At 45.2% G+C, this 23,567-nt stretch overlaps 1 protein-coding gene across 2 annotated transcripts in view; it reads right to left on the bottom strand.

Annotated features, from left to right (window-relative positions):
* Positions 1–23,567, bottom strand: part of LOC111836212 (serine/threonine-protein phosphatase 2A 55 kDa regulatory subunit B gamma isoform) — a 67,578-nt gene that overhangs the window by 10,532 nt on the left and 33,479 nt on the right. For both annotated transcript variants that reach the window (XM_023797275.2, XM_023797276.2), the window contains 5 exons: positions 16,424–16,521; positions 15,117–15,282; positions 12,328–12,440; positions 11,368–11,545; positions 5,933–6,097 (listed from right to left, as the gene is read on the bottom strand). In XM_023797275.2, the coding sequence (XP_023653043.1) occupies positions 5,933–6,097; positions 11,368–11,545; positions 12,328–12,440; positions 15,117–15,282; positions 16,424–16,521 (720 nt within the window). The remainder of the gene's footprint in view (positions 1–5,932; positions 6,098–11,367; positions 11,546–12,327; positions 12,441–15,116; positions 15,283–16,423; positions 16,522–23,567) is intronic.

Genomic DNA, 23,567 nt, shown 5'->3' with positions numbered 1-23,567 from the left:
AACAAAGTGATTATTCGTGGCTCTGTGCCCCGGGAGCCCGTCCATAAGCCCAGTGTTTCCTGGAATAGCTCTGGGATCTCAGCTCTCTGGTAAACAGCCTGCAGAATGAGAGCGCTGATGTTGCAGCCTGTGAGGGGAGACCCTTTAAAAGTCACCTGGCTGACGCAGAGCTGCAGGGACCCCGCAGAACCATCCCGGCGATGCATTTAAGCCACGGTACGCATGCGTGCGGCTACGCGCCGCGGCCGCCGGACCCCGTGTCATGGGATTGCTCAAGGGTAAAAGGGTGACATGCAATTAGCGCCCATCAGAGCAACATCAGCTTTTCGATTAGTTCATCTCTCTGCCGCCCTCCCCCGGGGCTGGGGGCCCTACGCTGCTTTCAACAGCGTGGGATGACACATAATTTTAAGGGCCAGTCAGACGTGCATCGCAGCTTCTCTTTATTAACGTTCCATGTGCCGTCAGATGCGGAGTTAAGCACCACAGATATTCAGGCATCTGTGCTAATCCTGCGGAAAGCACCATAGATATTCATACACTGAATGAGAAACATTGTTTATTCTCCACAGTCATAAGCAGTATGGGTTTGCCTTTGTATAAACATAAATTTTGCATTGTTAATACCTCCTATTCTGAAGCTTTAGGCAGGCTATTTGTATACGTTTTTTCAAAGATCTTTTATGTAAGTATTTGCACAGTTTTGTGCTGCTAAAGGCAAACCTTCTGTTAGGACCACTTCTGGACCACAGTGCAGAGCACCTTAACCAGTGCACTATAAACCACCATAGAGAGGAGCAGAGCGAGTGGGAACCGGTTCCCACTACTGTGGGGAGCACAACAGGACAATATGAGGTCTCTCCAGTCTTTCTGAGTTTCCATTACCTCCAGATGGGTCTCAGACCATCTCAATCGCTAGCAGAACCAATTCCAACTTGCAGGTTATGTATCAAATTGACCTAGAGTGGCACAATGGTACTGACGGTGCTCTCCTATTCATGTCAGTAGCAATAGTTTGATATAAGTACCTCGCTTTAAATACAAAGATGCTATTTCTGTTACAGAGACTTTAGCATACAAACATCACGTAGACCAAATATTACAATATTACTTTCCCCAAAGCGAAAAAGCAGGTCGATACGGAGCAGCAGAAGCAGCCGGGTTCTCTGCACCGCCGTGAGAAGCCCGCGTGCTGTTCTGCCCACCTTCAGCCCGTGCTCTGACAGCTGCCTTAAGGGTTTGAGGCGGGCCAGGCTGTATCAGGGGGAGAAAAAAACAGGGCTTCCTTCTCTGCCTAGAGGCAGTGGGGGGGGGGAGTCTGAGCCATTAAAAGAGAGACTGCACTCAGAGATGCAGACAGGGGGAGATGCTCTCCCAGACAGGCGCACCAGCGAGACCGGCACCCCAACTGAGCGCGGATTTGCTATAATGAGCGCCGTCTCCATGGCGAGGCAGGGGGGTCGTTTACGGCTCGGGCGCCCCCGGGCACGCCGCTCTCCGTGCACACACTCCATGGGTCGGGTTGCGGGACGGTCAGCCTCTTCTTCGGCAGCAGGCACGCAGGGAGCCGACCTACGGGTTTCGGATCATTACTCGGGAACGGAATAGCAGTCTGAGAGCAGGGCTGCGGAACTGTTGCCCCAGCCTTTGGCAATGGGGGCACTTAAACAAGGGACAGAGGTAGCAGATACACTGTAGATGTTGAAAATAAACTATTACTGCTTCAGGTCACTTCTGGGAGATTATTTTCCTTCATTAGCACAAACATTTCAGACTGATTTTTGTAGCAAAATCATTTCTACCAAAAAATTTATTTTCTGGTGGATAATGAAAGCATTTTTTTGGTCATTATATGAAGGGATGCGGTATGGATACTCTTCCAATTACAAACCTTCACTGGAGGAGCGTTCACGGAAGCAAACACTGCATGAGTATGGTATAGATTTGGGTAAATGGCACCTCCATTTGACTAACCAGAGCGGAATCTCTCGGCCTTCTAGAACATTCAGCAGAATTCAACCCAGTCTCAGATTCAGGAAGGTGACTCAGCTTGCATGACAACCTGTCATTGTGCAGAGAATGTGGGTTTAACCAAAGCAGTGAAGTGTTTGTGATCCTAATCTACATGTCAAGCTCTGCGGGCTGTAGATGTGACCGTGGAAAGTCACCGTCCCTGTTTCTTCCAAAGGCATAAGCTGACGTTGAGTGGTGACAGGTGGAGTATGTGCTTAGACTGTCACCTCCAGATTAATACGTTCCCAGTCACGTCACTCTTTCCTCTTCTATCTACATCCCACAAATATTTAATGTTTAAAAAACAATCCTAACAATAGAGAAGAACTGCACACCCAACCCTGGGAGGGGAGGCAAAATACAGCAAGCTCTCATAACAAAAAGTGACATGGAATAACATAAATGTCATGGAATCATGGTGTCTGTTATGGTAATGACTGGCTCTATAAACTCCCAGGAGGCTTGTCAATATAAGCCCCCCCCCCCCCCCCGCCCAGCCCGCCCATACTCCACCAGCCCATGGCAGTTTTCTATGGATCACTATTCATTAGAAATGATTGCTAGGACGACCCCAGCAGAGCCCCCCCCAGCTGCAATGGATTTTGGTCCCTGGAGGGTTAAAGGCGCACAGACCCAGCAACCGGCGATGAGGAACCTTCACAACAGGATCCCACCACTGGGAGTTGATAGGATCTTGAGATATTGATCATCACAGACCCAACTAAACCTGTTGACTTACAATAGTAATTATCTGATCCCGGGGACTCTTATTATCTGAGGGAAGTGTTGTTTTTTCTCAGTCTACCATGTGGTCACCATCCTGTTAAAGTAGGATCATCAGGTCAACCAGCAGTCTTTCCAGTGACCAATGCAATCAGCACATTCACAACCAGCAGTCCTTCCAGTGACCAATGCAATCAGCACATTCACAACCAGCAGTCTTTCCAGTGACCAATGCAATCAGCACATTTACAACCAGCAGTCTTTCCAGTGACCAATGCAATCAGCACATTCACAACCAGCAGTCTTTCCAGTGACCAATGCAATCAGCACATTCACAACCAGCAGTCCTTCCAGTGACCAATGCAATCAGCACATTCACAACCAGCAGTCTTTCCAGTGACCAATGCAATCAGCACATTCACAACCAGCAGTCTTTCCAGTGACCAATGCAATCAGCACATTCACAACCAGCAGTCTTTCCAGTGACCAATGCAATCAGCACATTCACAACCAGCAGTCTTTCCAGTGACCAATGCAATCAGCACATTCACAACCAGCAGTCTTTCCAGTGACCAATGCAATCAGCACATTCACAACCAGCAGTCTTTCCAGTGACCAATGCAATCAGCACATTCACAACCAGCAGTCTTTCCAGTGACCAATGCAATCTGCACATTCACAACCAGCAGTCTTTCCAGTAACCAATGCAATCAGCACATTCACAACCAGCAGTCTTTCCAGTGACCAATGGAATCAGCACATTCATCTAAGCAAACAAAACAAACCTCAGAAAACGGGTGACACATCACGGCCGAATCCCATTATTACAGATCAATATATTTTTATCTGACTGCTGAAATCTCAGTGGGGTCACGGCCCACCCCCCTGTAATACACGAATCTCACTTTCAGATCCTTAGTAATTCAATAGCCATCTGGCCAGAGGTGCTATCTGTTGAACGGGTGACACATTTCAGTATAATTAATTCCAAGCTAAATGTCACCAGAAACATGCCTGTGGAGATCATTCATTTCAGCTGTGTCTCCATATCAAAGGGCTACACATACTAATATGACAGCGAAGACACGTTTCCTCATTAAAGCTCACATAGGGGCTGAACACCAATGAGAACAAAGTGGAAGAATGTTAAACCAATAAAAAGAGCTGAATGTTATGACACCTTCATCCACCACCTGCATCTGGAAACATTTGTCATCTTTGTTAAACGATAAACTGGAGGTCATCCAGGAGGTTCTCTGCAGTCCGACGGGGTGGCGGCGGCTTGGCAGCCTCCTCTCATGCATCCTGCCATGTGACCCATAAGCCATTCCCTTCATGACACTCGCCGGACATTTCTCCAGCCCGACAGCCGGCTGATGAAAGCTGCCCACAGTCACTCGCCCCACGGCTCCCCTTCCTATTCAAAACTAGACTCTGTGGGCAAAAGCCAGTGGTCACACAAATCCAGGGACTCAGCAGCCTGGCCTCCACCCTAAGGGTGGATGATGTTCTGTGAGGGTGAAGGACCTGCAGACTCCAAACGTGAGCTCGGACAGTAGCAGCCCGTATTTTCTATTCCATTTTCACTGAGAGAATGGGCCCCTTGGGGAGCTCAGTGCAGTGCACCATTTATCTAGTCTCTTTTCTGTTCATAACGTCACATTTTAATATCAAGGGAGATGTATTGCTGACTGGTTGAGTTTATGTATGGGAAAATTAATTAATTTACTGTATATATTTCCTCTGTCTGCTTGTTACCCACTGAATTTTTAATTGAGCAGTATCATCATTGGACTTCCTGATTTATGCGTTGGTCTATGGGGCTCCTAACCATTCTGAGCCTTATTAGGGAACACCATTAATGACCCTAAGGCAGGGCTATTCAATTCACGGTCCTCAAGGGCCGAGCACTGCTGGTTTTCCAGCCTTCCTTTACCTGTCAGTCAGGTGTGAAGCCTCTGACCAATCAGAATCAGTAATTATTAAACTAACTACCTGGGAGGACTGAAAACAAGGCCTGGATTTGGAATCGAAGGCCAGATTTGAATAGGGGGGCCCTAAGGCATGGGGGTGATGTGATAGGGGGCAGGTTGAAGAACTAATTGATTTTATTTACAGGGGTCCTCGTCACCATGACTCAGCGCTGAGTCACTAGCCACCATCAGGGCCCATTTGTTCATTAAAATGTTACGTGCTGAATAGCACATTCTGGCCTATTCTTCTGCCTTCTTCTCCTCACGCCCATGTAACCATTACAGCACAACCGTGAACCAGGAGGACCTTAACAAAGACAAGGCTTTGGCAGTACTTAGAGCTCTCAAGCTCCTCACTCAGAAAATGCAGACAATTCTCTAAGTACAGCCCATCAAGCCAAATTCACCATGCACAACAAAACACTTTAGCTGACATGAGTGAATCATGGCCCGATCGAATAATTACTCTTTCAATGGATTATCTTTATAGAAAGGAGAGCCTAAATACAGCTTCTTCTGTCTGACTAAAGAAATCAAAGGCTGAACAATATGGGCGACTAAAACAGGTGAGGCAAGCATCTCTGTCACAGGTCCATTTCAAAGGACTCTTCAGTCAGCACATGTGTTCCTGTAATGTTTCCCTCCACATCTCTGATCAAAAGCTGTAGACTCTGGGCTCTGATCCCTCTATTAATTAAAACACAGAGCATGCAGACCTGCAAGGCAATTTCATTAACCTCTGCATTTTCCAAACAGATATATCCTTCAGCCTAGTTCCTGGAAGGTCCATCGGGCAACCAGAATTTAGATGCAGTCATGACGGCAACTGTGCTGACCTCATCATTACGGAAACATTGCTAAAAATCAAGTACTTCAGTCTGCCACCATTGCAATCAGCCGTCGTTATGTTGACATAGTGATGTGTCATAGGACGTAGCCAAAATGGAGCCTCTGCACAGTTTCTCAAAGAACATCTACCAGCATTAAATTGTTTGGCCACATCCAGGGGGGCGCTAAATCACTGCCCTCATAGCTTTGATTTGCTGACCCAAAGTGCTTACCATTGTATAAGCTTCAGACGTGTGCTCCATCTGAATTGCTGACTTCAGCTGGTGTAAATCAGCTTAAAATTCACATGCTGGCAGCTACTTTAAATAAGGGCAAGGAAATGTATAGTGGAGTGACCTGTGGGGGGCAGCAAAGAGTAACAGGGAATGACTCACGCTTGGCATGCTTGTCGCAGAGCGCGGACGCACGCATGTCGCACAGCCTCAGGGAGCCCTTGCTGCTGCTGTAGACGAACAGGTTGCAGTGATGTGGGTGGAACTCGGCCGCTGTGATCACCTCAGTCAGCTCCTCCATGTTGGCTGGCTTGATGTCCACAATGTCTGGGAGTGGGGCAGTCAAGGATGTCAGCAGCCATACCAACTTCAGTTCAGACTAGGCAAGCCATTTGAAGTTTAGCAGGTTTGGGCCAGGAGACCATCTAGAAAAGCTGGGTTGCTGCTGGAAGAGGTGTTGGTGTGGCCAGCAGGGGGAGCCCATCCTGCGGTCTGTGTGGATCCCAATGATCCAGTGCAGTGACAGGGACCTGACGTCATGACTCTCTGAGGTCATAAAACCTCCCTGGGTATCTTTTGAAAAAATAGGGGTGGTACCCTGATGTTCTGGCTAAATTCTCTCCTGCCCCTTCACCACCTTAGCTACTGTGTGGTGAGCGTACTGACACAGAATGGCTGCCGTCGCATCATCCAGGTGGGGGCTACACAGCGGTGGTGGTTGAAGTGGCTCCCCATTGGTTCTGAAAAGCACTTTGGGTGTCTTGAAAAGCCCTATATAAATATAACATTCAAAACATTCATTCATTCAAGTACTGTCTGAAATTATGACGGCAGCTGATGTAACTCCAGAAAAATAAAATAGCTCACTGAGTCCCCACACAACACATCCATCCATCTTCCAGCTGCTTATCCTGGGCAGGATCTCAGGAAGCCTGGAGGATATCCCAGTCAGCACAGGACAGGGGAGGGGATGCCCTGCACTGGAGATCAGTCATACAGGGCACATACACTCACAGTTGGTGATAAAGACATAGTTCAGCTAACTGCATGTCTTTGGTCTGCGAGAGGTATCCTAGGATACATGGAAAACACACACACACACCCGCACATGTAGGGTAAACATATCCTTATGGCACACACACACACACACACACACACACACATACACACACACACACACACGTTGGTCTACCTATCTAAATGGGGACTGTCCATTCAATTCTATGGGAAAAACCCTAATCCCAATCACAACACCCTTAACCCCTACCCATCCCCAAGCTTAACCATACTGTAACTAACCAACCCAAATGCAAGACTTTTTGCACTTTTACTTTTTTCATTGCATCCACAAATTTTTATAAAATTGAGGTTATCCAAATGGGGACCTGAAGAAGTGTCCCCAAAAGTAAGGAAGTTTCAGGTTTTACCGCACGTTGGGGACATTTTGGTCCTCAAATGTGATGTGATCTATGCAAACCCACACACACACACACACACACACAGACACACAGAACGGAGGTGGGAATTAAACCCCAAACCGTGGGATGCATGAGGACACAGTGCTGCCCACTGAGCCTCCACATCATCACAACACAGCAGCCCTCAGTACAGCAACGTAAAGCGACACAAACAACATCCAAATTCATCCCAACGTCACACAGTGAATCACGACCCCAATGTAACACAACAGACTCTAAAGTAAAGACTCGGTGACACAATGCAGCAAAGCATGATGACTCACTCAAAAGTAACACAGTATAATACAATAAAACACGGCTTAATTAATACTTAAAAACAGTAATGGAACATATCAGAATGTACCCCCTGTAAAGCACAGTGCAACAAATCTGAAAGTAAGGGAGTCGTGGGTCTATCTCAGATGAATGAAGGCCTGGCCTGCATTGCAAGCTGTGCTGTGTTTGCCAGATTTATTATTACACCTTCCAACAAATCAAAAAATAGGTTTGAAAGGAATTTCAAGAAATGTATTTGAAACCATCATATCCTCGATGCTAAGGTCTTCCTAAGAGGAGAACCCTGGTTGTACCACTGGAAGGCATAATGTGTGAAGAATGCTCTTTCAAGGTAACCCTCATCAGTCTTCACACAGAAAACATGCATGTTAAAATAAATCCAAGATACTTCAGCCTGAAATCAAGCTTTTCAGTTTAGATTTCTGATGCTTTTAGGACAATAACAGGAAATGTAGCCATGAAACCACTATATTCTTAGTAAATTTATGTCACCCCGCTATATATCTTAAGCTTCCTTGAATAACCTCGGAAGCACTGAACTACATAAAAGGTCACTGAATACTGGATACATGGATGGATAATTTGTTTTAGTAATTTGCCACCTGAGCTCTTTTCAATTTCTTCCTGGCTCGGTGTCCAACAGGACAAGGCTACCTTCATTTATTTTGAAATAAATCTTGCTGCTAGCATTACAGAGCCTATGCAGGAAGCCTCCTCTTTGATTTATACTATTGCTCCACCCACGTCCTCCTCCACTCACTTCCATGTTCATTTTTAATGCCTGAACTCCACGTTCACTGGCACAGTCCCAGGACGAACGCTTCAGAAAGTGGTCCCCGAAGTATCATGATCTGATGACAACCCAGAAAACGAAACGGTTAAAATCTCTTAAGCTCGTGGCCTGTTTCCTTTGAGACACACATATATATCAGTCATCCTCATACCCAGTATGCTTGACAGGTCCAGGCATGAAAATAATGGATAGAGCTAAAGGATTCAAAAATCCATCATGCCTACAGCGGGGTGTGTATTTTTCTTCTTGTGGTGTTCACATGGCCTGGCCCTCAGTCATTTCCTGTGATACAGGAAGTTAAAATAAAGCACTGCAGGTATTTAAGAGAGCAAAAGGTGAAGCGTGGCATGACTGGCTCTCTAATAGTCGGCTTTAGTTAATACCAGAAACCCTGCTCTCTGTTTATAATGATGCATGCTCCCTTTTATAGCATAGCTGGGACACTCAGGGAATTCCCAGCATGCACTGGGGATAAAGTCACCCATTGGCTATCCAGAAGAGTATATTAAGCTCAGCACTGTACTTGGGATCAGCAGAATTTGTCATCTTCTCAACCCGCACACATACTCTCCAAGATATCACATATACTGTAAAAAGTACATCAACAAGGTGAAAAACTACACAAACACTCATGCAGAAACACAAACAAGAGAAAACACTGACCTACCATAATATATAATTATAATATAACCTGAATTAATTATTGAAATACGAAACATAAATATTTCACTGTGACTCCAGGTCACAAAAGGCTTGAGTCGGAGGTGCAATCCACAGTGGCACAGCCTCACTTCCATCCCATAAAACATCTTGCTCGTGCAAAACTCCAGCAGAAAAGTCACAGCGGACACAGACTCCCCATCCCAGCTGGTACTACGTACAGAACATCAGTATGTATGAGTCTGGGGATAGGCCAGAAATATCTCCTTCGGAAACTCCTGCCAGCCTTTCGTTTCAGTCTGATTACTCAGCCATTTCAGGTCCTCCTGCATGGTCCACTCCAGTACCAGGAATGATAACAGCACATGCATAGACCCACTGCACATGAGTATCCTGTTCTTGTGGCCCCTACCTCACACTGAATTCCCTGTCCTCCTATGGACAGGCTGCTTTTACTCCTCTCATACCTTATACCCACGTTCCTTTACCCAGTTCCCTAAACACTGACTGCAACTAAATAAAGAGTTAACCATTCCTACGGAAAAAATTCAGAGTTTTCACAGCTGCAGTATATTCAAGTCTTGCCTACTTCACATCTACCATAATCCATGACTGCTCACCCAACCTTGGAGGTAGAGATGCAGAGCTACCCACACTCCGTTTGATTAGGCACCTTGGGTAACACAAAAGGCCACAGCTGTAGCTCTGCTACAACTTTGCCTCTTGCAGATGACAGACTTGTGGGGAAGTCACATGATGACCTCGCAAACGCGGTCCCATGCAAACATTAAGCAGCTTAGCACGGAGCTTCCCTCGGGACTGAACACGAGAAAGGTGTCAGACGATGATGGGTATCTGCAAGACCAAGTAAACAACTCAGTCATTCCTGGTTTCTTCTTGCATTCACTGCCACGGCTCTAGGCTTGGTGTTGTGAGAACACCAGGAGGGAGAAGTGCTGCATACACAGTACTGGGTTGGGATTCTGGAGAACGTCACTAAGGGAACCAGCTGCTGGGAGGCACAGCAGACAGACAAAGACTCGCATGAGTGTAGAGTGCAGATGAGACTCCCATGAGACTCGGTGTCATTTCACAGCGACAGAAACACCGGGAGTAGCACAGTAGCCAAAACAGGCCACGACCTCTGTGACAAAAATGACCTCGACTGCTGTCTTGCCATCTCCAGCCTGGAACATCTCAAGTCACACACCCACATGCCATATGACACTTATTTCCTCATTTATGATCCAGAGATGATGCCCTTGATGTCCTTACAATATTTTCATTTTTAATTTTCTGATCTTGTATGGTATGAACATACGATACATTTACGAACTAATAAACCAAAAACAGTCCTATATAGTTTATGACAAAAGGAATTAAAAAGGTAATAGTTAATATCTGTCGAAATACACATAAGGGACCTGGGATGGTCCAATCAAAGCTCAAGTGACCTAGACTGTTAATCTTCAGGGTACAGAAAGAGATGAGGTTCACAGTGAGATGGCTGGAACACAAAGACCAAAATAGCATTTCTGTCCCCTGCCCTCACTGGTCTGCGCAGGCGAAACCACCCCTCTGCACTGGGCAACTCATTGGTCAAAATCAGACACCACTATAGGATCGATAACCATGCATATGAAGCGGGGTGCTGAGCCGGCATGGAGACCCTGCGAGAGATGGAAATAATTCAGTGCTACTGAAATTCAGCCTGTCTAACCAATCACACCTCCCACTGCTCTGCGAGAGCGCCGCACCTACTCCCCCGGGGTGTACAGCTCCTGTCACAGCTGCCAGCCCGATATAGCTGCATGAAGGTGTATGCAAAATAAGGTGTGGGCAGACACAGGTACAGGCCAGTAAAGGTCTAGGCAGAAAGAGGTGTAAACAGTGCCAAAATGCACAAATGTGTGCGCAAGTGTAGGTGTATAAAACTATGCACAGGAACACAACCTAATTTAATCATATATGTCTTGTGTTTTCGAACATATAACAAGCACTAAGCTGCATGATCTCTGGATTTTCATAGCTTCCTCTCATGCACCACACAAAAGAAACTGGGTTTGTTCCCAGTCGTCATCCAATAAGCAGATGTTTCCCCTTCTTTGTCAACCTTGGTGACGAAACAACTTGTGTAGCTCCTCCTGGCTCAAGGACACAGGTATGACCTTGGACTCTCACTGGCTGTATTTATACTAGAACATCTGAAGTCATCAGAGATGACGTGTGGCTTCATGGCCTATGTGTCTGTGTCACTATCACATGACAAGACTTGGGATTCTTCTGCTGCACCAATAACTCCTTATCATTGAATAACTCCTTATCATGACAGCATGATCATACAAAGGTGCAGATGTGAAACGTTAGCAGCAGGTAGATGTAAAGGATACTGAAGCTGCGGTCTGTGATGCCCAGGTGCCACAAGTTGATGCGCAGGTCATCGGCTGACATGTAGGTCTCGCAGTCGCTGTTGACGGAGATGGAGTTGACGTGGTAGGTGTGGCCATTGGCAAAGATTCTCCTTGCGCTCACCTCCACCATCAGGTCCATGGGCTTCAGCACCGGCACCTGAGGGGAGACGGAGCCAGATATCTTACATCCAATTCCAGTGTTTCCCAGTTCGGTCCTTGGGGACTCACAGACGATCTAAGATTTTGCATCCAAAAATGTGGACTGTCTGGTAGAGCGCTCAGAGGGAGCAAAAACATGGGCTGACATGGGCTCCAGAACCGGCTGGGGAAACACCATCCTAAACTATAAGATGAGGACGAAATATGATTAACTTAAGGCGAAGTGTGGAGTAGTTATAAAGCTACGCAGGCATCATGGTGTGAATCATTCATCGCCCAGTACCAGTAAACTACTCCTTCTGATGCCCAGATTTAAATCACAGGGTGTGAAATCTCAGCATTCATTCTATTTTCTATTGGAGAGTGGCAGGTCCAATGACAAGGCATCTTCTTGCTAACGTGTAGATGAACGTGTTTTGTTATGGATGAATGACGAAGAGAGATAGACCATATGACAGGATCTCTTTACCTGCCCCCCAACCCACCCTGCCCCGCCCAGTAACACACGTGCTACAGAGCTGAGTCCCCCACCCCCTACCTGCAGCAGCTGTCACCAATGTCTCCCCAAGGAGAATGAGGAGCAGCATGACTAGATCCACCTGCTCCACTGACCTACTTCCAAGATCCACAGACGCAGCAACCAAAGTGCTCTGTCTGTTTCTCTCACGCTCCCCATAGCACCACCACCCCGCTCCCACCCCCAAGAACAGTTTGTACGAACATGGAGAAGCACGGGACCAGCTGCTTTAGGTTTCCCCTGCCCTAGCCCATGTGTCTCACCTGCAGAGACGTCACAGTGGACAGATCCTTCATCCTGCCTTCCTCGTCCTTCAGATTGTAGCCCTCTGGTCTCTTGTCCCTCTCGCTGACCTTCCATAGCTTTATGGTCTTATCTGCAAGGCAGCGTCAACATGCAACGTGTCAGTCACTCTCACGACGGGGCGGAGCTTCAGCAGCAGGACCCTGCACAGTGGTGCCCGATTACAGGAAACGCATGGAACTCTGTCCAGATGGTATCACAAATGTTGATCATCTGTATTTCCAATGAGCAGCGGCTTCCAAACCCAGGGTCCACGTTCAAGTCTTCACAGAATAATAAGCAACTTACATACAGATTATGCTGGTGGTTCCCATATACATCTAACCCTGACAAGAAAACAGCTCAAGCAATGTGCCCCTGCCACAATCCTTGTGCTTGTTAGGATGGGATCCAAGCGCCCTTTGACACTTTCCTTGATGAATGCTTAAGGAATAGATGGACTTCTTTAACATTTTTCATTATGTTACAGCCTGGCTTTGGATTTATGCTCTACCAAGCAAAGTAAGACATTATGTCTTGTTGTTGTAGCGTGGTGAAACACATGGCAGTTAGCCATAAAAGTTGCCATCATACTCTAATTTCAGATATTGGAGTACTGTTGCGTAACACTACTGTGTGTGCCTTCCTCCACGCAGCAAATTATTGCTCACCCTGATTTATAAGATTTTTTTATATGACATGACTTTCATCAGCACCTGCGTCATCAGCTTGCCGGTCAGGGTACGGCGCATCAATGAGGGGACAGAACCTGACTCACTTCCAACAATTCTGGGCCATGAGAATTACTGGTCATTCCAGAGGCTGATGACATCACTGGCCTGCACTGATGTGTAGGGGTTTTTGTAACCATGGAAACACCACTCCAGGTCCTTCTGACATTAAGGCCTGAGTGTGCTGTGTACGTCACATCATGTTGGTTACAATGGCCTTGAACAATACTCCCAAATCAGCAATTGTGTTAACCACCCTACATCACATTACATTGCTTCAAAGACATCTTTTCTAACAAAAGAAAGGTAAGAAATGTTACAGTCCAAAACAATAAAAAAAAATCACTCTGCCCTTCTGTGTGAAAACTGTGCCCACAATAAGCTTCAGATAAAAGATCCACAACTGCAGTCATGAAAGAAGGTGTGTCTGGCACAAGCAGATCTCTTGAGCGTTAGGGCAGGATTTCATGAACGTTACAAGGAGATTTCATGATTATTACTGAGGGATTTCATGAGTGGCACAGTGTGTCTACATTCTTGATATAGGGAGAACCCATGAGTGTTATATTGAAATTTCATCCCTGTCACAGGGAGATCTCATGAGTATTATAGTGAGAATTCATAGGGAGTGTCATATGGATCTTAGAGCATTGTGGTGAGATTTCATGCTTGCCACAGAGATCTCATGAGTGTTACGGTGTGATGTCATAACTGTGACAATGTGACTTCATGCCTTTCGCACTGAAACGTCACACTGCTGTCTGTCTCTCTCCCACTCGAACGTAAGCATCACTCTCTCTCTCTCTGGCGGCTTCTTACTGCTGCATCCCACCGACATTATGCAGGAGAGAGGAACATCAATCAATGTGGGAGCCAAACAACACCATCATCAATTTCAGCCCTGCTGCTCCGGCATCAAATGCACCCTTGTTCACGCTGACCTTGCTGAGCCGCTCCAGTAGAAAAGCATGACGACAGACATTAGCTTGTCTCTTTAGCGTTGTCTGGTTCTCTTTTCTTATGTGGGCTGGACATTTGGGGACCCTGACAGATAAGTGTGATCATGCAGCAATCATTCTTAAATGATGTGCAGGCTATGTGTATGTTACCTACCGCTTGATGTGTGCTGTACCTGTCCTGGGTGGTGTACATAGTGATGTGTGCTGTACCTGTCCTGGGTGGTGTACATAGTGATGTGTGCTGTACCTGTCCTGGGTGGTGTACATAGTGATGTGTGCTCTACCTGTCCTGGGTGGTGTACATAGTGATGTGTGCTGTACCAGTCCTGGGTGGTGTACATAGTGATGTGTGCTGTACCAGTCCTGGGTGGTGTACATAGTGATGTGTGGTAATTATCCATAATTGGCACATTCCACCTAATGGCTATGTCTGGCTCCCTTGGGGAATGTATGTGTGTCTCGGTGGTGCTGAAGGTACTCAGGCATGACTCCAGCCCCCTCTCCGGTGGCTCTGTATCAGAGGCACCTTCCCCTCCATCCTCATGCCACCCTAGCAGTGCCAGCTTTACAGACTCGTACAGAGACACGGCTGCTGGCACGGGAAGACGGAGTAGGTGGAGGACGGGCAGCTGAGACACAGCATCTCCGATCCACCAAGCCACCATCTCTCGTCCTTAACCCTTTCCCCACCCTCTCCGTTCTCTCTAAATGAATTCAACTGATGTCACGTGGTATCTGCAGACTGTGCCAGTCAGGACTGAGCTTTTGGCTTATAAAACTGTTCGGGATACAAATATATAAGCTTTATAAAAATACATTATTTTGGCACAACAATTGTCTGGCAAAAGACACAGACTTGTCAGCAGATGGGATAAAGAAATCATCCACCCATCTCAGGTTCATAGTTTAGAACATTGCAAGTACAGCACTGAGATGATGAGGTTTGTGTTGAGTTATATTTCGTGTGACAGTGCAGGTTCTATGGGTGAAAATAAGGAAAAATGGCCGCCGTTCATTAAGTTTAGAAATGGTCTCTCACCATTGATGTAGAGGAGCAGTATGTTCAGAAAGATGCCTTACCATTGGTGGAAAGGAGGAAGTGGGCGGCGTTCTGCTGTGGCAGCCATCGGATCTTGTTGATCTTCTCCTCAATCTCCAAGCTCTTCAGGTAATCGAACTCAGGCTCATGGCTTTGGAACGTGCTGTAAACGTTGTACTCACCCTGACAGTAAGGCTCATTTTTACTCTGCAAATGACACCAAGATCACTCTCAGATTACTCTACAGACCTTTCTGGAAAAACAACAAATGCTACAGAAATGTAAGGGACACTAGAGTGGAATTTTGTCACTGAGTTTCTAGCTGATTTTATGACTTTTTCCACATTTCCTCTTATTGCCTTTCCTTTAAGAGGTTGCCATGTGTTGGAAGTCTTTCTACCTGCATTCCACAGATTATACACCAGTCATTCTCCTTTGTATTTGAAGCAGGTATTTTAAACAAACCTTCGTGATCAAGACTAACATTTTAGAGCAGCTATGTAATACTGCATATTACTTAAATCTTGGTCTAATCATGCTCTGGTTTGCAGTGTAACTGCATTAGCCAAATTTATAGATAATATGCTTTTAGTTACTAATTCCATGGTATGAGAATGTAGAAGATGATCTGCAGTGTAGTGTTGACCTATCTGAGGCTACTGGTATACAAAAAGTTTATACTGTACTGTATATGTCAGCCAGTAATATTCTGGTGAGGTGAGCTTTTTCTGGACAAAGAATAATCTCAGTGTGTAAAGCACACATCGACATTATGAGGGGAGAGAGAGAGTGCAGGAGAAGGGATGAGTGAGGCTAGCAGTGCTTGTTAAATGGTAACTAATGGTAGCTTCATTCCTGTGCATTCACCCCCCCCCCCACCCCAACCCTCACTCTTCGGCTTGCTGAGGCAAGATACTCAATCTGAATGAAAATCTATCAAACCCCTCATGACCCGAGGATTATCAACATCCAGTGCACAGCCATGTGGGTTACTAACCCACAGTAGTTAAGCATGAGGTCTTTGCTATTGGTCATTTTGCTATTGGTATCAGTCCTTGCCTCTGAGCAGCCAAATTTACCATGCATATGTTCACACATGTGCCTGACCAGTGTCCTCTATAGACCTATACTTCTATAGAGCTGCACGAACCTGACAGATGCCTAAGAAAGGGCCATGGTGACAGCTGGTGATGTGGAAAGAGTGATGAAATGTGCTGTTACCTTGATCTTAGAATAAGCTTAGTATGCATCGACACGCCTGCCTCGGTCCAAAGACAAAGGAGACCTCTTATGGTCCTTTATGATGTGTGGTTGTGAAACTGGCCTGGGTGTTTCTGTAAACACCTACCTCAGGTTCCCTCTGGAAGATGACCACACGACCCCCCTTGTCCCCGGTCGCTAGCAATTCCCCCGTCTGGTTGAACTCTACTGTGGAAATTATATCAGCTGAAAGGCAAACAGGACAGAGAGACAGACAGAAAAAATCAGTCAGCAGTAGCTCAAGGTGCTTGATCGTTGGTGTAACCATGGAATTCATAATCAAATATTTGAACTGTTTGAACGAAATGAATGAAATTCATCAAACTGTTATTGAAAACTGTTCTTGGTGTTTTTTTGGAATTAGCACTAAAAATATTTTCAAAAAAATTGCAAAAATTGCAGTAAATAAATGATGCCCTTTTCTGCTTATCTAGCCGTTCAGTAGCACAGATCCAGACCTGCTCTGCCACATCAGACCATGTTATATGCCTACCGGGCTTCAGTCATTTGTACAGATGGTTTTTTCACAGGCTCAATTCATGTGAAATATATTGCTCAAGGGCAGAGGTCTGATTCATAAATTTACTGCCATTTCTGTGGAATGAACCATCTCCAGGAGGGGTGGATTTTATTCCAGCACACAGTGCAGCACTGATGTGGAACCTGCCATTGTTCCCTAGCCTAAAAGGGGAGTTTAAACAGGGTCCGTGCGGCTTCCCTCTGCACATCACAGATAAGGAAGCCTTTGAAAATCAGGCTGCACTATAAACTTGTGCTCTCACCCCCTCCTCAGTCTCCCCAATGAGCTGTTCCACACAGAATCAGGCTTGACACACATCATTTTACAGGGTACACACGCACGCACACCACCTACCCACAATGCATTTATGTGAAGCTCTTTTTGAAAAGAAAAACAATCACATTCCTTATAAAAATCCCATTTCTAAAGTGACTAAATGCAAGTATTCTTCCCCCATTGTCCCCATGTTTTCTGATATTTGTCCTGATCCTGTAACTGTACCTGTTATTCTTTGTACCTTAATTTTATTAAATGTGACTTTAGGTATTTAACCCTATAGCGCCATATGTATCATACTTGATACAAATATTTCTAAGACCTCTACGTCAGTAATAGGATTACCCCTTTCCTCAAAAACCCGTTGTATATAATCCTATACCTGTCTTTTACCCCCTGGTGGATGACTTATGTACTGCAGGTGGAAAACGTCTCTTTTTTTTAAAGAATCAAAGACGGCTGCACGCAGGTTGTAGCCGGCAGGATTTTCACGGGATAAGAAGTCCTATTTTTGGAACAGTTACCGTAGGCGCAATTTAGCGAAAATTGATTATATTTCAAAATTAGCCTTTATTAGTGTGAAACAACTCATAATAACTTAATATATCATGAAATATTTTATTGAAAAACGTTGGTGAAAATTGTGTATCAAATATGATACTATGGGTATGTAAATGTATTTTATTTGTCAGTGCATCAGTTGTTGTTTTAGTCAATTTCGTGATCAAATTTGTATTATTTATACCATAATACAAACAACAACTAATATATTACTCAATTTAAGCTTGAGTATTTCTTCTAGTACACATTTTGAGAAGAATTTGACATTTATGCTGATCGCAAATAGTCAATATATAGCTTGTAAACGTAACGATGTATTCTTTGTATTATTCTGATTTGTATATTTAGACAGCAAAAAAGTACAGTGTAGAAGATATCTTGAATATGATAATTGATGGAAACCTGGAGCAGTTAGGGGAGAAAGATGATGACAGTAGTGAAGAATGGAGACCTAAGGGAGTGCCTAATAAAGAGAGATCAGATAGTAGTGATGAAGATATGAGTGATGAAAGTGTAGAAGAATCAGACACACCAGTACAGTCAAAACAAAGCACAACAGAGCAGTCAGCAGGGCAAAGTGAAAAAGAAAGAGTACAGGTGGAGAAAAGTGCCATTTGATCCTCCAAATATTGAGTTTGATGGATATGTTGATGTCTCAGAATGGACTCCCTGCATGTATTTTAATCAGTTTATTACTGATTAAATGATTCAGGAAATTCTGCTGTGCCTCTTGATATGAGAAAGGATTGTGTTGACCATTTACCAACATGTAAAACAAGACAGATATGCCCAGGAAGCCACTTCTCACATATCTACTGTGCAAGATGCAAAGTCAACCTTTGTCTAAACCAGGGCTGCCCAATCTTATCCTCAAAGAGCCAGTGCGTATGCGGGTTTTCGCTGCAACTCCCTAATTAGATTACTAATTAGAGGACTAATTGGCTGAAGAGTCCTCACACCTGGGTTTGAACAGCTGACCTACAGGTTATCCCAAAAACCTGCATACACACCGGCCCTTTGCGGATAAGATTGGCCACCCCTGGTCTAAGCAAAAACAGAAATTTTTGGCCTTCCATGAAAAGTAAGCATGAGAAATCACCCCACACAAAAGATGAACCACTGCCATGCCTCTAGATGTGATCAATGTGAGAAAAGATGGCCACTGACCATTTACTAACATAGGAAACAAGACAGAGATACAAGCACTGCCCAGGAAGACAGAAAGAAAGCCCAAAAATGTTGCAAAATACTCCTAAAAGTTGTCAAATGCTGTAAAACATGTTTAAGTATGCTAAGTGTTTTGTAAAGGCACACAAATGTATCTTTATGGTTGACAAAATATGATCTGTACATGTCCAAAAATACCTGTTGTATCAAATATGATACAAAAAGAAAAATGGGTTATCCAGGTCATATTTCAAATTTTTTTTTTGTTTTGTTAAAAGCATCCAGAAAACAGTTCAGTCTCTGAAAATTAGAATTTTCTGGCAATTATTTAATAATGCAGGCTTTATAGGGTTAATCAGAAAAGAAGATGATGGGGAGATGTGTTATGATGACAATATGAGAATAGACACGAATCAGGGCTGTGTTCAGCCTCAGTGAAACATTGAAAAGTGTTTATTTATACAGAAACAGTGGTGCATTGAACACCATGCTGTGTTATGCAAGCGTAGCAATTATGGCATAAGCTCCATTGTAGGCATTTCCCTTTTAATTTGGGCAACACCCCAACAAACGAGAGAGAGCGTACCTCAAAGCTTTGAGGAAACATATTGTTCAAACCGGAACACATGACAAAACGTTACACGCCGTTTTCAGATTAAACAGCCCCCTATTAAGTGCTGCAGATGACTGTGTGCATCATGGTCCCCATTAAGTCTACATTCTTGTCAGTGTACCCTGAATTTGACTTTGCCATCCATCCATCCATCCATCCTTTTATCTTTTCTGGTTAATGTCTCGGGTAGCCCTGCACAACATCACATTGCGATATGTGAGATATCTGCCAGTAATATTGCAATATTTCTAAAACAAAAAGGAGATGAAATTACCCTAAATAAACTACAGCCAAACAGAACTTGTTACATTCCACGAACAGAGTCTGTCAAATAAGCTGGTTTTGTTAAGAGACACAAAGCAGTGCTGACAAATGAAATCTGACTATTGCACAGGTGCACATTGCGATAACGTTGATAAAACGATATATCGTGCAGCCCTGATCTCAGCTGATGGTGGTTACTGTTATAGTGGTGATGTGATGTCATACCGAATAGCTGTTATGGTAAACTCATATTTACTATCTCCAGCCACATTCAAGGTGGCCCCCTGGAGATTTCTGTCCCCTTCATAGGTGCGCGAGGGAGCTGGTCCCAGCTGTGAACGCACTGACTCGGGGGGGCTTGAACGGCAGCCCTTGTCACCTCGCCGAGGCGTCAGATTACTGCTGCAGCCATAAGCGAGGGCAGATCAATCGTCTGTGTTTGCTGGAGCTTAAATCCTGCAGGTTCCCCCCTCCCCAGCTATGTCTGACTCAATTTTAAAATCACGAAGCAACATTCAACCTTCCTGCATAACGGCATGTTAACATTTGCCGCGCAGTGACTGTACAGTGACTGTATGTGAAGGTCAGTGCCGCTGCTCCTCAGGTAATCACTGCACTCTGCATGTTCTATTGCTGTTTTTATAGCCAGAGTACAAGCTGCACTTTAAATATCATCAGTCATCATCCACTTGGTCTCTGTAGTAGCTGCACTCCTTATAAGTGTGTATATATCTAAGACTAAAAGGTACTTCAGTCATGCCTACACTTCCAGCCAGTTAATGTGGGACCTGATTCCAGAACTTTCTAGGGCACTGAAGCGGCTGTACCCAACATCCCCTCAGTCTCAACCAGATGGCAGCATTCAAAAGGTTCATATTGACATGTCCTGCTTCCCCTCGCTGTAATTAGGGCCATGTCACAAGCCACCCGCTCAGAGTGGGCGATTAGTCAGCTTGGGAGAGCTCTCACTGGTCACGCCAAAGTCACCTGACAGATACAGTAGATTGCGTGTGTGTATGTTGCAGATATATACAGTATATGTAGAATATGTATATGTATGCTTTTCCTGCACAGGGTCAGTCTGTATGATGGGAGACCCATTGGAAGCTGTTTCCTGCTTGTCAGTCTGTCACAGGAGTGAAGATAACAGGAGAAATTGGGTGACCTCGCCTCTCTAAAGTGTCACGCTCTCCTCTGACACATTTTTTCCCGCACAGGTGCCTCTGATTTCAAGAGGATCTGAATATGAGTCTCTGAGTAGCATCTCTTCAACATGCCAGTCAAAGGGAGGAAGTGGGCCGGCCACTCAGACTGACGCTGATCCAGGATCAGCCACATGACGTCTGGGATTCCCAGGAGGCCACTGTCTGCCTGCACGTCTCCCCTGGGGCCTGGACTGAAACACCCTCATCTCCAGCCAGAGGTACCGAGCTGCTGGAGGCTGTTTATTCACTGGTAAGTACAGTACCACCTTCACCTCGAGCGGCAGATACAACGACAGCGACCAGCATTTAGTGGGTCGACCTGTGGGTCTCTCTCTCTCTCTGTCACACACACACACACCACACACACACACACACACACACTGCGATAACCAAATCAAAGATTAGTGCTTGCAGAAATAAATCAATTGTAACCGTGCATTCAGTTTTTATGAGCAAGCAAATAATATTTCTATGGACTAGTAATATAAAGAAATAATAATAATAATAATGATAACATGAATGTGAATATGTAATGTGGCTCATTATGGAACAGAAGCAGGCAGCATAGGGCAGGACATGTGACACAAGATCATTATTATTCTATTTCACGTATGGGTGGAGCCCCCCCCAATCGCGTTACCCCCCTCCCCCTCACGCACTCGCTGCATGTGAGAAAGCCGATGTCACACAGGTGGAGCTGCCATTGCCCTGCATCCTGTCACCGTGACGCCCAGCCCCGTAGAAAAAGGAGCCTGCGAAGCCTGGATGAGAGTGGAGGCATTACTGTGAATGCATATTCACCCCCCCCCCCACACGCCCACCCCACCCCCCACAACTCTCCCGGATTCCCGGCACTGAACAGCCGAGATAGACTGGGAAGCGCCCTCCTTCACCGGTTGCCATGACCACAGGCTGAGCTGCACGCTATTGGACGTGGAGGAGGCCCATCAATCTGAGATGCAGGGTGCCCTCACGCCGTTAATTAAACATCAGGGATGGCGGGGGGGCTCCCAGAGCCGTGCTCAGCTACCTGTCTGACCTCAGCATGTGTTTCACTGCCAAACATTCACAGCTGCACGTGTCACACGTAACGAGTCCAGCAATAAGGGTTAGGCTGAGGCCAGCAAGTTTTACCTTAATGAAGATGAAGTCCTGTGACTGAAATATCCTTCTTTTGTTTGCTCTTTGCTTTTGCCATTCTGGCAGTTGTTTAAGCCTGTATTTCCGGACAGCCGCCGTTCGGTCAGACCCTAATTAAGATGGAAACCCTGAACGAGGGTGGAGAAGACGAGCAAATGAGCCGACCACACAGCTTCCAGCAGAGCCGCCACTGAGGAACACGCTTCCCAGTATATGCAGTGGCTCTTCCCTGCCCTAATGAGCCTGAGCTCCGCATGTTTCAGTGGGAGTGTGTGAATAGACAGGAGGGATTTACACAGAGGTACAAATCCAAGGGTCAAACACTGAAACCACACACACACACACACACACACACACACACACAGACACGTATTCATATCTTTATGGGAACTCTCCATTCATTTCTATGGGCATTACCCTAATCCCAACAATGACAATCTTAACACAGCCCTAACTTTCACCATAAATAACCAAACAAAATACAACGTATTTGGCATTCCTAGGTTTTTGACTGCATTCACAGATTTTTATGAATTGTAAAAATGACACCACAAACTAAGAAGTTACAAGTTTTTATCACATTGGTGCTGCCTCCCAATCTCTCTAAAAAATCCTTATGAAAAACCCAGATTCGTGTGACTGTATGTAATCAATGTAATCATTACAAACACACACACACACACACACTCACACACAGGTCACATGCTAGTGTTAGAACACACAAAAAGTGTTTAAATCCCTGTAAAATAACAGAAGCAGTTAAATACAATAGTGCAGTAATGCTGTAAATCTGAACTACACAGAAATATACTGGGACTATTCAGTGGTATGATTTCACCACCCTGTGTGTCCAGCAGGGGCTTGTGGACACAAATCACCGTAATCAGACACTGAGAGGGATCCATTCAGTACCATCTATCACCACCTAAGGCAGCATGGAAAAGCCGATATCAACAGGGCCTGTGTGTGTGTGTGTGTGTGCGCGTGTGTGTGTGTGTGTGTGTGTGTGTGCACATGTATCTGCCTATTTACTCTCTGTGGGGATATAATTTGTCCCACTCCAAAATAGAATGGGGGCCAGGGTGAGGGGGGGTCAAAATCAATTACACACCTCCCCCCACACCTCCCAGTAATGGTGCTGTGGAAAAACACAATTACTGCAAAAAAATGGGAGCAGAATTGTCACCCAGAAACCTCACCCACACAGTGGGTCAATGTCCAAAAAAATTACCCAGAAAACTCCCTTTGTTATCCTGCAAATAACAATTTACATTTGGCAGGGATTCATTTCAAAAAGGATATACTGCATTTTCATAACTGTAATGTGCACCATGGTGTGATTGCGATTGTAATTTATGCAAATTCCACATCTACAAAAACCAGTGGTATTTCACCAGTTTTTGAGGTAATCCTTGTGGGGACCAAAAAAATGTCCCCACAAGGTAAAAAGTTACTGGTTATTAACTGCATTATGGGTAAATATGGT

The sequence above is a fragment of the Paramormyrops kingsleyae genome, chromosome 12 (genome assembly GCF_048594095.1).
Source record: "Paramormyrops kingsleyae isolate MSU_618 chromosome 12, PKINGS_0.4, whole genome shotgun sequence".
Classification (NCBI taxonomy): domain Eukaryota; kingdom Metazoa; phylum Chordata; class Actinopteri; order Osteoglossiformes; family Mormyridae; genus Paramormyrops; species Paramormyrops kingsleyae.
Note: the sequence above shows the minus strand (reverse complement) of the source record. Positions and strands in the feature narration are given on the sequence as shown.